The sequence below is a fragment of the Diaporthe amygdali genome (assembly GCF_026229845.1).
Source record: "Diaporthe amygdali strain CAA958 chromosome Unknown NODE_7_length_1459731_cov_64_868725, whole genome shotgun sequence".
NCBI lineage: Eukaryota > Fungi > Ascomycota > Sordariomycetes > Diaporthales > Diaporthaceae > Diaporthe > Diaporthe amygdali.
The window spans coordinates 1,359,898-1,375,201 of record NW_026517027.1 but is presented as its reverse complement, the minus strand read 5'-3'; the positions used below and the strand labels follow the sequence as shown (position 1 = coordinate 1,375,201).

The following is a 15,304-nucleotide window of genomic DNA, read 5'->3' as shown; positions in this document are numbered from 1 at the left end:
TCTGGATCTGTATCTGGCATCTGCATCTGGCATCTGGATCTTGGGCATGGTTGTGAATGGACGCATGAAGTGGGTGTGGTCGCTTAGAGGAACAGGAATCTGTCAGTGGCGATCACCTGCGGGCCGGTGGGCCGTGGCTGGTCCGGGGCGCCGATCCTCTGCGCTGCACCCCGAACCCGAGCAATATCTCGCCCGACCGACCCTCTTTCACTTTCTTTGGTGGGCCCGATGAGTCCGGGTCAGTCTGACAGCATGATATGGGAATCTACGGTATGGATGGGGGAGGATCCGCCCCGCGCGTTCAGCCACGCGGATCGGATCGCTCCAGAGTACAGTCAGCGCACCTAAAAATCTGGGGCGTGTTGCAGGTGTGGTTTTTCAACTGTGTCATTTTGGACTCGCTTATGCTGTCACGTTTCGGTCGGCATTGTGCTTCTCTCTGCATAAGCCGTGACCCGGAGTTGGTTTTGTTTGAGCTGGATAAACTGCATGCGCATGGGACAGGGGTAAAATGGGCCGAAGCAAAAGTTTGGACTTGAAATTTGTTCTTTTTGTGCAGCGATTCTCATCTAGGTACCAAATTCATAATGTCTACTGTACACATATACCATGACCTAGAGTCCAATACAAAATTAATAGACTGTTGGACAATCGATATTCCCATGTGCAGGCTGGTGTGCGACATTGCCCCGCGTCAGCTGCTCAACTACTAAGCAGGTAATATATGGTTGCAGCACCAAGGTGCAATATTGAACCATCCTCCTCGCAAGCTTTACAATTCCTACGTTACCACTTTCCAGTCCTGGGTACTCGCGTCATCAGATCGAAGCTCGTCGACTTCACATATTCTGCAACTCGGCTCTGTACCACCCTCCTGTTCGGCGACCGAGGTTCGAGCAGGTGGGCCTGCTGATGAGAGAATCAGAATTAGCTTCTCACATCATCTACAGAGCAAAAATTAGACTGGATTACAAAAAGCGCGCACCTGCTCGCATCGCAGCAAGTGCAGCATTAGCCTTGGTGACGCGTTCATGTCATTTACAACGGAACGCGGCCCGACATCTCTAGATGGAAGGCGTGATGAGAGTGCATAGGTCTGTCTGCAATACAATTCTTTTGATTTTCATCTACCGTCACATTACATGCGTAGCTCTGGAAAACCAGATCTTGGAAATCAACTTGGCCTAAGTCCCGACCCCTGATCCCGTACCAATTATTCCGTTGCCTATAGTTATAACGCCAAAAACCCTGCACATGCATGCCCCATGGAAGAACTACCAACTTCCAAAACCGCAGTAGCGAACGTCGATCACAGCCACAATTCCTCAGCAGGCCTGCAAGATATCATTTGTTAGAGTCCGGAGGCTGGAAGGTCATGGGAACAGTCGTTATCGACGGCAGTAGTACTCACATTAGCCCTAGGCGCTGGGCAGCCCCCTTGGGATTTGATGAAGCAGGCCTGTGCGGCAGAAGCCTTGCACTGGCAGATCTGTTTTGCATTACATCACATCAGTTCACGGTTCAAATTTGACTTGTTGGCGCTTATACTGACACTCTTCGCATTCATCCGCGGGTCGCAGACTGGCGTCGGGCAGACACATGCCACCTTGAACTCGGGGACGTCCTGGTCGGCGGCGTGGTCCGTGACGTTGGTGCCATTGTGGTTCTTCCGAGGCAGAATGAGGTCGTACTCATCGGCTAGGGCAGAAGGGTGGGCCAGTGCTAGGGCCTGGAGGCAGGAGATGACCAGGAGGGAGAGTTGCATTTTGTTGTTTACTTGAGGCGAAACCCAAACACGTATTTTCAGTTCGAGGCGGTGTATACCTTGCAGCGTAGTGAGTGTATGAAGAAGAAAGACTGAAAGGCTTTAAACGATTGTACAATAGAGTTGGGAATAGGCGAGCATCCACAACTTGAAAATCACATTTGTACACCCCTCAGGACATGGAGGCAGCGTCCCTTTTTGAGTACGGGCTTGAAGGGCTCGAGCCTGGGACTGGAAAACCAGAACACGACGGCGTACACAAATCCCGTTTCCACGCTTAAGCCGGCGAAGGTGCCGGCCGTGTCACCATACTCAAGGCAGTCAGGGGCAACTCAGCCGCCGGTGTTCTGCACAAAGAACTGGTAATGTCAAAGCGGAAAGACGTGGTATACGAGCCCGAGCTGAAGGCGCCCACTGATTCGGGCCTGCTACAGGTCATTGGTCTCGTCGGGTCTGGTCTTGAGGCTGTGGCCTGTGGCCTGGAGACTCGTGGGCTGTGGCGCCGACAGAGAACAAAGAAAGACACCGGCAATATGGGCATCCAGACACTACGTAGGGCTGGATCAGGGCTGGATCATCGGGCCAGTGGGAGAGCCGTCTCAGAACGCCAACAGTGGAGTGCCCGAAAGCGGACTTCGTAGAGGCTGATAGTTAGTCGTTCTTCTCGGGCGCTGGAGCCAGTCCTGACTTAACACGCCCCTCGGGATGCACACTCCCCCCCTCCCCAAACACGCACACCCTTTCTCCAAACCCAACGAACGGAAAAGCATCGGTGAGCGTGCCTTTTTTAACTTTAAGCACTGCATGGCACTACCGAGACGGTGTCTCTGCCAAGTCTCAGAGGCAAAGTCGAGCAGGTTTCCCGTGATTCTAGAAGGGGAAGCACCAGGCCTAGTCTGCCATGTGTGCAAGTGTGCATATAGTCACCCCGATGACTGATAGATGCATGTTTGCATATGAACGAAGATAGCTAGGTCGATTGCCCCGAGCTGCTGGATTCCCGAACCCGAACCGTCCTGTCCACGAGCGAGGTACTACACACTACGGGCACATCTGACGATCTCGGGGATCCTGACCTCATCAGCAGCTCTGCCAGGCATGACGCCAAACACGTACGGGCGGCCAACTTGGGGTGTTGAATCATCGTACGTGATATGACGAGCATGGGATGCAAAACCAGGCAGCAACTACCGAACCAGAGCTGAGACGTCGTTAGTCGTGCCTGTGTGGTAGATCATCCGAAGTCCAGTACTGCTCCTGGAGAGACAGAGGCCAAGCTGGGAGGATTGACATGCCCGCAGTGGGGCTGCCGAGCAATAATCCGAGGTTTTGGTCATGCCCAGGCCGGCATCTTCCCTACAGGATCTGACCACCCGAGTGCACGGATCTGTTTGTGTCCGGACGAAACATTGGACATATGCGCTGGCACCTTCCAGGAGTCGGGGTCTGGAATAGAATTTGCGTTCCTCGTATCCAGCTGCTGAAGAGCCGCATGCTGCTACTGCAACCGCGTAGACTACAGCTCTCATGGACGAGGATGGCATCATGATATTGGGGCGAAGGATCGCAGTGGGGCGAAGAAGGGCGACCTGTGACAAACCTTATACACGTCAAGCACGGCACCTTGACCTTGGCCTTGGCCTTGGCTTTGACCTTGACCGCGTTCTTCTTCTGATGCTTTGCACTAGGTCAACGCAACAGCACCAAAACACTTGAGGATGCTGACGCGCAGGCTTGCTAGCCTGCTGGCCTGCTCGCCTGCTGGATCGCGCACGAAGGATCCGCGATACTTATTTATTCGCCTACCGGGGCGCTAGGGAGGTCCATGTCGTTCATGTCTTTGAGTCCCCTTGTATATGGATCAAGAAGGGATTTAAGCTTGTTCGGGTTAGCTGTCGATCAGCTACCTGGCACTTCTCGATCTCCAGGAACCACCCCAGCCTTTCGTTTCATAATGGAGTCATGGCTAAGCCAACAACCTCACGGGCCGCACCTTACTTGCTGGCTTCTCGTATTCAATCTTTTTCTCCCTTGTCGCCCCCATGTCACTCCCCACCGTATCCACTATCGTCCCGGTCTCCGCTCGGATCTGATCACTCGATCGAGAGTTCCATTGCTCTGCTCTTTCGCTCCCCTGCTGGCCCACGGTGGAGTTAACAGCACGGTTTGTTTGTTCTTTTGGTTGATTTATCGTCTTTCCATATCTCTGTTGGAGTATGCATCTATCGGTGCCCTTGATGCATGTACCATGATCATGGCATGGTCATTTCATGCTCGAGCGTGCAGGTACAGAATCTCCGCGCGGCGACCGAGCCATGTCGCGCTCTGTTTGCAGCAACTCGTGCCACCTTGTGATTTTCTTCACCAGCCGCTCTGCATTGCATTTGCTGGTGCTCCTCCTCCGTCGTCTCCCTTCTGGCCGAGGATCACGCCATCTGCTCCTGCACTGGACAAGCAGGGATCACTTGTGATTTACATGCGATGATTGGCGCTTCCTGATGCTGTTGAGGGGGCTCTGAGGTGGCACGCTTCCCTCCTTCAGCCACACATGTGGCTCGGGGTTGTTGTGCGTGCTGTGCTGCCCAAAGCCCGGTATTTCCGACCCGGCCGCCGCTGGTTTTACGTAAAATATTGACCGTGTGCATGCCGTGGCCTTCAGGGACTGGCCTCGCCCTCCAGTAGGTGGCCCGGCAAGCACGGCGACAGCTCGAGCCTGCTGGACTGGCGGCTTCTGACGCTTCCCCAAAGCTAGAAAGCCTGTTTCGATGCTTCAGGATCGTGTTGCACTGACCAGTGAGCTTGGAATTGAGCCAAACTCCAGGCCGCAGCATGACTGCAGGCATCTTCATGAGAGGGTGTGTCCGTCAGCACTACTACATACAGCCAGAGAGGCAGCCGGTGTACGACTATGGATATCACAAGATGGCGTCTTCCCGTCGGCCGTCGGGTGATAATATCGTGCAATTTTGAGACGGATCCCGTCGACAGCTTGTGAAAGTCAGCCCAACCACAAACCCACAACCACTCCAGGAACCTCTCGTCATCCTACACAAGTAGTTCCCTTGTACTGCAACTTGAGCCCTCATCTGGGCGACCCGAGCGCGATCCAAGCCCCTGACTACTATATGTACACTCCCGCGTAGTACGTGCCCGAGACCACGCAGATCCGTGACCACCCACCATTCAGCCCTTCGGTGCTACCATGGCCATCCTGCCTTCCAGCCCAGTGCTAGGACTACACGGGCTTCACGCCGAAGGCATCCGCGCAAACGACAGCCCGTTCCCATCCCTGGGAGATGGCGCCACATCAGCGAGCTGGGCCCGTAGCGGGCGTCTGTGTGCACGTGTGCGATCCCAGCTGCTTTGCTAGATGGCTGTCCGCCGCGCCACCTCCTGGACGAATTCCGGCCACGAGGGGCACCACTCCTCGTACCCGGGCCTGGTGGTGATGAACTGGCCCGAGCAGCCCAGCTCATAGCACTTCCTGCTGAGCTGCCCGATCTCGACGGGCCCGCCTGCCGCGCTGTGTGCCACGGCGATCGACTTTTTCCTCAGGGGCCGCGGCAGGCGTGAGAAGCCCTGCGTCACGACCGGCGCGTTCCATTGCCGCGAGGCATTCTCAAAAGCGACGATGTAGTCTGCTGCTAGGTAGAAAATGGGGTCGACGACGACGCCCGGGTTGTAGATGACAATGGCGGTGGAGTTGGCCGGCGGCGGTGGCGCCGGTGGCCCCGCCGGTGGCCTTGATGCCGTTGGTGATGCTGGATCTCGCGAGCGGGGAGACGCAGGGCTGGCAGTCGAGGTTGGCGATGCCAGGTCAAGCTCCTCGGCTGAGACGTCGTTCGCCTCATCACTTGGGTCCGCGTCATACCCTGCATCCACGGGAGCAGGATTCCGGTTGAGGATGGTCTTGGTGGCATTCGATAGCGAGGTCATGTACTGGACGAATACGGTACTGGATGGAACCTCGTCAAAGAAGATGCCGTCCACGACGATGGTCTGTGTAGCAGGTGTCAGCTACCATATAGATGCCGAGTATCCGGCCGTCTGCCCTGTTCCGAGACACCCTCCAATGCAACGGCAACTGCGCCGAGGGGAAGCAAGAACATACCTTCCCGTCCTCTCTGCTCTCTGAGGCGTGCGTCCACCCGCGGTACGCGCTCACCTCGACCACGATCTCGTCCAGCAGCCTCTTCCCGTAGCTGCAGTGGACATAGCCAATGACCTTGACGTTGGGGGCCGCGGTCAGCCTGGCCAAGGCCTCGATGTAGTTGGCATCGGGAAGAATATCGGGCCCTGGCCCGCTATTCGGGTTGACCACCACGAGGAAGTCCAGCTCGGGATGGGAGTCGACCGCCACGTAGAGGGGCTCCCAGGCCGTCGGGAACGGGTATATGTACAGCGGAACGAGTACGAAAGGCTTGTTTGTGACAAGCGAGGGTGAGGGCTTAGAGCCAGGGGTCGAGGCGGCCATCACTACTCAGGAATGTTGCGGCGCCAGAAGGGGGGCCGCTGTCCTAAATTTCCTTGTTAGGCGTTGAGAAACGAGGTGAGGAGCGAGACGGTGGAGGGACAGGACCGGACGCAAGCGAATCGGCTGCTAGAGGAGATTGAACATGAAGTGGCTTCCTGTCTTTGTCCTTTGACAGATAAAAGGCGACTGACGCCGATGGCTGGCAGCCGCCCCGGATCGGGCCACTGACTCCTCTTCTCTCCTCTCCTCTCGTGTCCTTTCCTTCAGCCTACAGGCGGGCCTCGATGCATCAAAGTAATTAACCGGTCAATTGGTGGATAATCAGTCAACCAGTCACTCATTCAACACCTGTCGGGTCTGTCGACCATTTGTCAAGCGCGGTCCCGCCAAGATAGATAGATAGATGCCTTATCACTGTTGCGAGTAGGATTGGTTAGCTGCTACGGTCCAGAACGGCTGAGTCGCGGTTCTAATTGATGAAGCAGCAGCAGCAGCTCCCAGGCGCCACTGGCCGTCAAAACCCCGCGCCAACAGCTGCCTCCCGTGCAACCATCACTCGTCGTCGTCAGCCATCTACTTTAGCCATCCGGCTGGCGCCGCTGTAAAAATGAGTCTCGGCAGATTAGGACCACGATGCTACAGTGCTCTATGTAGACTATATTGGAATAAGATGTTAAATACCGCCCACCCATAAATTACAAATTTTAGGTCAGCCTAAGCCCAGAATACAGCGCCACGCAACCCTCTGTTTGATATTTGATAGGAGCCCGCTACACCATTTATGCACTAATTCGAAGCACTGTTTTACACGGTAGTCGTCGTCGTCGTCGTCGTCCTCGGGCGTCAACCCGGCTCGGGGCCTCTGGCCGGTTTACTGCCCATCGGTTGTATATGTGTCGCCGTTGCAATACTGGACCCACCCACTGAGGTTCATGTACTTTAGAACCGTATTGAAGCCCTCTCCGTTATTACTGGTGCCCTTGTCACAACTCTTGTCCACGGTGTTGGTTGCGAACGCCTTGACGTCCGTGTCGCCGTCACCAGCCGGGTACTCGATGTTGAAGACGGGCTTGTCGTTGTTGGGGAAGGCCGCGAAGTCAGCACACTCATCGTACTGCACGCACTGCTCGTTCACCGAGAAGTGGACAACATCGATGACGCTGTCGATGATGGCGGCAGCGTTCTTGAGCCCGGTGATCATGCCCTTGTTCGCGGCCTCCTTGGCCAAGAAGCGCATGAAGTCGATCGAGTCTTCCTCGCTCAGGTCGAGCCCGTTCTCGTTGTCGTACCCGTCCACGTTGTCCGGGTCGATTGCGTTGCAGCCCATGTCGGCAGCGATGGCGATGCGGTCCGTCATGATGTCGCGCACGTTCTGGCTGGTCAGCTTGAGCCAGTACTCGCCAGGCCAGCCGTCCAGCTCCTTGCCCTTGTCATCGTCCTGGAACCTCCACGAGTCGGGCCGGTTGGGCTCGTAGGACCCGGCACTAAAGTAGCAGATGACTGTCATGTTGAGCTCCTGCAGGTCGCGGACGACGGTCAGGTTCTGGTGGAGGAACATGTCGATGTCGTAGACAGACACGCCTGGGTTGCTCGTGTTGCTAGGGGAGACCTGGCCGTTGTCGTCGACCGAGAGGGTCTCGCTGAGCACGATCTGCCACTGGGAGCCCAGCGTCAGGTTGCTCGTGGGGGTGGGGAATGTGCTGTTCCCTGGGCCGGTTGGCTCGCCGCCATTCCCACTGCCGTTGTCGCCCTCGTCACCGCCGCCGTTGTTACGGAGCCCTAGTCCAAGCCCCAGACCCAGTGCCAGTGCCAGTATTACGACGAGGGCAACTATGGCAATTGCCCACTTCTTCCAGCCGAAGCGGCGATGGGCCTTGGGCCCATCGACTACGTGAGGTTTGTCATCGGAGATGGCTCCGATGGACTGGGTAGATCGTTGCGAGTCGCCCATCATAAGATCTACGGGTGCAGCAGTCAAGAAAAGATAGAAAGGCGGCTGGGGGCCGGCAATCGAAAATCGGATCGCAGTGGTGGTAGCGTAGTGTGGCGGACGATTGAGTGGTCAACGATGGGCATCAACAGTAATGATGCGGCCGGGACAAAGAGAGGACGCCGTAGACGGTGATCGACAGCAGGCGGAACAAAGAAGACGTTGAATGTCTTGGCTTGGATGGGAGGGGACCGCAGGGAGGGAAAAGAGGTGACTGATGGATGGATTCAGTCAGAAGAAGAAGGATTCATACGAAGCGAGGCGCGGCAGGACAACATCACCATACTAGGTGCATCGTGAGGAGCCCAGAGCGTAGCATAGCCACAAACGACGAGCGCGGGAAGGTGATGCAAATGCAGGTGCGAGTGAGCAAGTGCAAATGCAAATGCAAATGCAAATTGTAAGATGCCGTGCTTAGCTGATTAGCTGCTGCGGTTAGGTTAGTCGGAGGACGGGAGATTGGTTGGGACTAACTACCCCGTGCCGGTGGCTGAGAAGGGGGAGGGGGGCAGCATCAGGCACGATTGTTTTGGTTCAGCTCAGCTCGGTTCGGCACACTTCATTCAGCCTCTCATTTACTCACTGCAGTGCACGGGTGAGCTGTGCCTGTGCCAGTGCCAGTGCCAGTGCCAGTTCCAGTGCCAGTTACAGGTGGCCTAGAACTTTCAAGGCTGCCAGAGCAAAGCACTATTTAGTGCAGAATGTAGGACGGATATCATGTGCACCGAGAAAAGAGGCGCCCAGCCAGCCCCAGAGAGGCCTGACTGACCTTGACTTTGACTTTTGACTGGACTTGACTTGATTTGACTTTGACTTTGACTTGGCTTGACAGACTGGCAGGACTGTGACCAGACCTGACACTAGCAGTCTGGCAGTCGCTGGCAGTCGCTGGCAGTCAGGTCACTTTCACTTTAGGAGGCTAGCGTGTGGTCAAAGAGCGAAGACCCAACCCCGAGCCAGGCCGCATGCGGAAAGGAGGCCAAAACCCAAAGGAAAAAAGGGTAGTTGCGAAGATGGGGGGGTGTGAAGTCGAAATTAGGTGTGGAAGGAAGGTTGGAAGGAGCAGGCCTACAGGGGGGACGGAAACGGGAAGAGCAAGCGGTGGATGACAAAGAAGGAAAGCACGAGGTCAGAGCGGTACCGCAGTAGGCAATAGTGTGGGCCTGGATCAGAAGAGTCAGAACATTAAAAACATGGGGGGGGGGTGTGTGGTGGTGGGGAGACCAGGGAGAGACTCACGGTCCACCGTCACCATCCACGGTGCACAGGTCGAGAAGTGGTAGCCTGCCCCGCCTAGGCCTAGCCCCCAGCCCCTCCACCTCCACCTCCACCTTCCACATACAATCCACTCTTTTGCCCGTGAGTACCCGACTTGCGATATGCATCTATCGAGATACCTGGACAGTGCAGGGATTCCTGGCCCACCTATGTATCTCCAAGTACCTCCACGCCCACATAATCATTGGCTGCTGGTCTACCCGCCCGCCAGGACATGGCACAACCATGGATGGGCATGGCATCCCATCCCATCACATCCCCACAAAGCTCGGATTATTATTCCAATTTTTCTTATTCTTTCTAAGTTGAGAAGCATGCAGTCCCGTTTTAGCCTGCATTGGTTTCAAGGGTCCTGCTTACCCTGTGCGTCTCTGCAGTTTTTTGAAATTGCTGTGGCTGCTCTCCTGCTGCTGCTCTCTCTCTCTAACAGCAGCACTAAGCAGACCAAGCCCTAGTCCTCGTCCTCGTCCTCGTCCTCGCCCTTCGTCCTTCTCGTCCCTTCTCCTTGTGCCCCCTGCTGCCTGGACCTCTGGGCGCCCGTATTCAATCGCCAAGCAAATCTACGCTCCCATGCCGACACGTCATCTAGACAGCCAAACATCACTAGCCATGCCCGCCATGCCCACCATGCCCACCCCTGCTCGTGTCACGAACAAGACATGCCATCCCATCAACACACCCAGTGGCGCCAGTCAGTCAGTCAGTGTGCTGCTGTGCGTCAGGTCGCTGGCGCCCCGCGGCCAAATGATTCGCTTGGGCCCTTCCAAAAATAATACCACCTGCTAGAGCAGGCACTGGGCACGCGGACACGCAGGCATGCAGACACGCAGGTGACAACATGAGACGGCTCAAGCAGAAGGGCTGCTGGGAAATACAATGTCGTCGACTCACTATCGTCGACCTAGAACCAGATCCTGCGCCCAACAATCGATAGCGCTTATCGAAACGCCCACCCAGACCGCACCAGACCACACGATATGGGACCAGACCACACCGCTGGGTCTTGGAACCCCGGGAGCTGGAAGTCGAAGTCGAAATCGAAGTCGAAGCCGAAGCCGAAGCCGAAGCCAAAACCGAAGCTCAGGTCCAACCAAGCCGGCGCGCCGGGTCAGGGCAGTGTAATTAACACGAAAACGCACCAGCCCGTTGATGCTATGTAGCTAGCCCGCCTCAGGAGCAGCAGAGCACGAGCACGCCCGTCCTCCTTTTTTTTCCACCCCCAGCCCCACGGCCATGGTCTTGGCCTCGGACTCGGCATGGCCCTTGCTCATCTGATTGTCTCCAGTCTCTTTCTTTGAGGCTGAGCGGGCACGGTCGATGCTAAAGCTGGCCGTCGTTAGACCCCAGTGCTTGCCCCTGGGTCCGTCACCATCACCATCAACCGTCGCCCTCACCATCACCAGCCAGCCCAGACAGCTCAGCTCAGCTCAGCTCAGCCAGCACATCCGAGCAACGACTAGACCATAGAGCAGCGGGTATAGGCCTTGCCGGCGCCGGCTGTCTCTTCCCCCACAAGCGTGATGGATGCCATCCATACCCCAGGGCCAAGATCATCACCACCCGCTAGACCATGTATCTGATCATCTTCAGCGACTAGGATACCTGCCGGTGTACCCGCTTTGTTCTGCCATATGCGTGTGTTGCGCGTGGGGCCAGTTTCCTTCTTGGCTGACCTCCTTCATCCACACCCTCACTCTCTCAATTAACCTCACCCACTCCCCGTGTAGGTACTGGTAGTCTAGGGGCTGCAAGTAGTGTAGCGCCACCGTCATGTCCCTGGGTCCTCGGTCCTCGTACGGCATCCCGTCTCCCGGTAGTCCACCCGGTTGCCATGCCCGCTAGCACTCCTGCCCATCGGGTCCCCATATGGTGTACATGTCGATGGGCTGATGCCTGCTGTGTCCAAGGCTGGGCGGGCTAGTGGTTGTTGAGACTCTCGACCTCTCCCATATCCTCGTCACCACCGTCTTTGCCTCACCTCACCTCACCTAACCAACCCTGCCTTGCCCAGCCCAGCCCAGCCCAGCCCTGTCCTAACCATCTGCGTGCTTGCTCGACACTCCTTTCCCTCTCCCTGTCGCTCCTGTCGCTAGCTAGTGCCGGCTCCTTTCCGCCCCACATCCTCCTGCTGCCACAATTTCTCTTTGTTTGTCCGATCGTTTCGTATTTGGTGCTGGGACGAACATGCTAGCCGCTTGCTCTTGGGCCCCCCCATCATCGGATCACAAGCGGCGGGGCCTTTTCTCAGCCGCCCAGCTAGGTCATCCCGACGCCCGCGAACGGATCCAGCGCGAGTGCAAGAGCAGCAGAAGCGTGCGTCTTTTGACTCTTTGCAGTCAGGCAGCCTCCGGCCCCTACTCATCTCGTTGCCACGAGGCCTTGGCTTCCACTGCGTGCTCACCTCACTGCGGCCAAAGGGGGTGGGGCCAGGGGACCATGCCATCGACTTTCTTATAATACCCTCCGCCTCGCGGATGAAACCCTGTTTTTTATTTTCGTTATAATCCTCATCACTCACTCTCTGTCTCCCTTGACCGCCCATCAGTCTTGGGACAACTGCCTTGCAGTCGCTTGGGCATACTTTCTTTATCAACCCAACCCACCTTCGTTGTTCACTCGTTGTTGACGACGTTCTCGTCGTTGTATCCTAAAAACATTAATATCGTGTCTCTTGACATCCTCTCCCGCCACCGTACCTAGATTTCGGGGTAGACCAGAGCACAACATGAAGCTGTTCTCCACGGCTTCCGCCTTGCTGGCGCTACACACAAGTGTAGTTGCCGCTGCGAACTCCGTCTCCAACACCATCCTGGTCTTCGCTAGAGACTCTGCCTCTGCCAACGTTGCCACCCTGGGGTTCCAAGGCTATGGCATCCCATACCAGACCGTGCTTGTGCCTCAGTCTGGTGTCGCCCTGCCAGCTCTCAACTCTTCTGCTACCCAGGGTAACTATGGCGGTATCCTAGTGCTGAGCGAGGTCTCGTACCAGTACTCTACAGGTTTCCTGAGTGCCCTCAACACCTCGCAGTGGCAGACCTTGTATGATTACCAGACCGCTTTTGGTGTTCGCATGGTTCGCCTGGACGTGTATCCCACCCCTGATATGGGTAAGCCCACTCATCCAATCCTGTTGTTCCAGCACTTGAACCAAGATCGTCTCTGACGTAGCATCTGATATATAGGTGTCACAACATACATTGCCGGTTCTGGATGCTGTGATGCTGGTGTCGAGCAGCTCATCAGCTTCAACGACACCACTGCATTCCCCACGGCTAATGTCAAGAGTGGCGCAACTGCCAGCACGGCCGGCCTGTGGCACTACCCAGCACAGATCACCAACAGCAGCATTGCCACGGCTTTCGCCAAGTTTGCGCCTGCGGGCTCTTTCACCGCTGATACGACTGCTGCCGTCATCAACAAGATCGGTGGTCGTCAACAGATGGTCTTTTTCATCAGCTGGGCTACTGACTGGTCGCTGACCTCCAACTATCTGCAGCACGCGTACATCAGCTGGTTGACCCGTGGTCTTTTCGTCGGGAAGCGAAAGGTTTACCTGAGCACCCAGGTCGATGATATGCACCTTGAGACAGGTCTATACTACCCAAACAACACAAACTTCCGCATTCGCACCAGGGATCTCGACGCTCACAAGGCCTGGCAGACAGACATCAACACGCGTCTGGCTGCTGGTTCCAACTACTTCGTTGAGATTGGCCACAACGGAAACGGTGATATCGACAATGCCACCAGCCAAAATAGTGGCGCGACTCTGTGCACGCCCGCGTATGCTGTCGATTACAACTCTCCCCCTGACACAGCCCTCGAGTTCCAAAAGCCGCTTGGCAGCGGTGCCGACCTGTGGCCTGCAGAGTTCAAGAACTACACCTGGAGCTTGAACTGCGCCAAGCTGGACCCAGTCGCCACCTGGTTCAACACGAACCCAAACGTTTTCGCTGCCGTATCGCACACTTTCTCTCACGAGGAGCTCAACAACGCCACCTATTACGATGCTAACCGTGAGATCTACTTCAACATTGCGTGGATGAAGCAGATCGGTATTTCGGCTGGTAACAAGTTCTCTCCCAAGGGTCTCATCCCTCCTGCCATCACGGGTCTGCACAACGGTGATGCCATCAAGGCATGGATGGACAACGGCATCAAGTTCGTCGTCGGCGACAACACTCGTCCTGTGCTACGCAACGCGAACCCATATTACGCTCTTACTACAACCGTCGCTGGCAACGGCTACGCGGGTCTGACCGTTATCCCCCGTTGGGCGACCACCATCTACTACAACTGTGACACGCAGGCTTGCACCACCAATGAGTGGATCGCCACGTCTGGTGGCTCCGGCACCTTCACCAACCTGCTCAACGACGCTAGGACTGTCAACACCCGCTACCTTCTGGGTCTGCACCCCGACCCGTACATGTTCCACCAGGCCAACATGCGATGGGGTGACACTGACCAGATCACTGTTGGCACTGTGTCCGGCAAGCTCTCCCTGATGCAGATCTGGGTGGAGACCATCACGCAGGAGTTGTTGCGCCTGACCAACTGGCCTGTCTCCTCTCTGACGCACGACAACCTTGGCCAGCTGTTCCTGGACAGGGCCACTCTTGAGTAAGCCCCCCCCTCCTGCACCCTCTCTCTAAGCTTCATGTTTTGACCATCGATACTGATTACTTTCTTAGTGCGTGCAATCCCAATCTCAAGTACAACTACTCTGCCGACGGCAAGACCATTGTCTCGGTCACTGTCACAACCACTGGCAACACCTGCGGCGTCAAGGTTCCCGTCACGGTTCCAGCCACGGCAACCGGAAGTGGTACCTTGGACAAGGTCGGAACCGAGCCAGCTATTTACTGGACCACGATGTCCAGCTCGCCGGTGACCTACACTCTGAGCTCGCCAGTTGCTATCTAATATTCTTGTAACTTGGAATTACGGCAAACCATGAAACAAAAAAGGTGGTTGTGAACTTTTAACAAATTTGGATAAAGCACAGGCTACTATCTTCTCGTCTTTCGTTCAGAAATCTTTACATAACAGTTTATAAGTGTTGGCGGTGGTAGGAGTACAAAATTGGGTAGCTCCTCAGACGAATATAACGGCCGGCATGAGTACAGGGTCCTTGCTGAACAAGGCAAGCATTCAAGAAGGTTCATCAAGTGAGGATGGGATCATGGGTATGGCGTCTCAATAGTGGCTAATATTAATGGTTTCACTCTTTAATCACCCCGTTCTATTGCCTCTCATGACAAATCTAGTACTGCTTGCAATCAAACATCGTAGTCCGTTCGTAGTCCGTTAACGGTCCTATCAGCTTCGCGTAGCTGACTCCTCGGGGGAAAATTTGGTTCGGAGTGCTCGGTAATGGATGAGGTCGGGGCAGAGTCCGAGACCGAGACATATACGTCTTGCCGAAAACTGAGCCGCATTCGGTTCTACCTTGCCCAAACACAGACAAAAATACGCCAAGCTCAGTAGCGCACAGCCCGATACCCCTTAGGACCATTCAGTGCAAAAGTTTTCCAAATAGTACAATGTTTCGGAGAACAATAGGAAGGCTCACCAGGTGCAACCTTCAGGGCCACTCACTCACTTCGAAGAATGCCCTGGTGGTGGCAGCCGTTGGCATGTACGATGATACCTACATCCAGCGGCGCCCTCCCACTTTGTTTGATGTCCTACATATTCCCGACTGAAAATTTTCAGAAGCCATTAAACTCACAGAGAAGGCAAATTCTGGGCAGCTCTTTGGGAAAGAAGTCAGCCCGGCGACGAGCTCGATACT

General features: G+C 55.7%; 6 protein-coding genes across 6 annotated transcripts; 3 read left to right on the top strand and 3 right to left on the bottom strand.

Moving 5' to 3' along the window:
• Window positions 1-786: 786 nt before the first annotated feature.
• On the bottom strand, window positions 787-1,765 carry J7T55_014052 (uncharacterized protein; the record flags this gene model as incomplete). Its single annotated transcript, XM_053140985.1, has 3 exons — window positions 787-906; window positions 1,412-1,489; window positions 1,553-1,765. 3 exons carry the CDS (start codon window positions 1,763-1,765, stop codon window positions 787-789), a joined length of 411 nt encoding a protein of 136 aa, XP_052996387.1.
• Window positions 1,766-2,130: 365 nt separating this feature from the next.
• Window positions 2,131-2,406, top strand: J7T55_014051 (uncharacterized protein; the record flags this gene model as incomplete). The annotated part of the gene is made up of 1 exon (XM_053140984.1): window positions 2,131-2,406. The coding sequence occupies one exon, from the start codon at window positions 2,131-2,133 to the stop codon at window positions 2,404-2,406; it is 276 nt and encodes a 91-aa protein (XP_052996386.1).
• Window positions 2,407-5,131: 2,725 nt separating this feature from the next.
• J7T55_014050 (uncharacterized protein) lies at window positions 5,132-6,239 on the bottom strand (the record flags this gene model as incomplete). The annotated part of the gene is made up of 2 exons (XM_053140983.1): window positions 5,132-5,764; window positions 5,877-6,239. The coding sequence occupies 2 exons, from the start codon at window positions 6,237-6,239 to the stop codon at window positions 5,132-5,134; spliced, it is 996 nt and encodes a 331-aa protein (XP_052996385.1).
• An 871-nt stretch (window positions 6,240-7,110) lies between these two features.
• J7T55_014049 (endo alphapolygalactosaminidase precursor) lies at window positions 7,111-8,190 on the bottom strand (the record flags this gene model as incomplete). The annotated part of the gene is made up of 1 exon (XM_053140982.1): window positions 7,111-8,190. One exon carries the CDS (start codon window positions 8,188-8,190, stop codon window positions 7,111-7,113), a length of 1,080 nt encoding a protein of 359 aa, XP_052996384.1.
• Window positions 8,191-10,116: 1,926 nt separating this feature from the next.
• On the top strand, window positions 10,117-10,974 carry J7T55_014048 (uncharacterized protein; the record flags this gene model as incomplete). Its single annotated transcript, XM_053140981.1, has 3 exons — window positions 10,117-10,202; window positions 10,495-10,625; window positions 10,793-10,974. The coding sequence occupies 3 exons, from the start codon at window positions 10,117-10,119 to the stop codon at window positions 10,972-10,974; spliced, it is 399 nt and encodes a 132-aa protein (XP_052996383.1).
• A 1,258-nt stretch (window positions 10,975-12,232) lies between these two features.
• On the top strand, window positions 12,233-14,433 carry J7T55_014047 (extracellular serine-rich; the record flags this gene model as incomplete). Its single annotated transcript, XM_053140980.1, has 3 exons — window positions 12,233-12,614; window positions 12,690-14,130; window positions 14,202-14,433. The coding sequence occupies 3 exons, from the start codon at window positions 12,233-12,235 to the stop codon at window positions 14,431-14,433; spliced, it is 2,055 nt and encodes a 684-aa protein (XP_052996382.1).
• Between the last annotated feature and the right edge of the window lie 871 nt (window positions 14,434-15,304).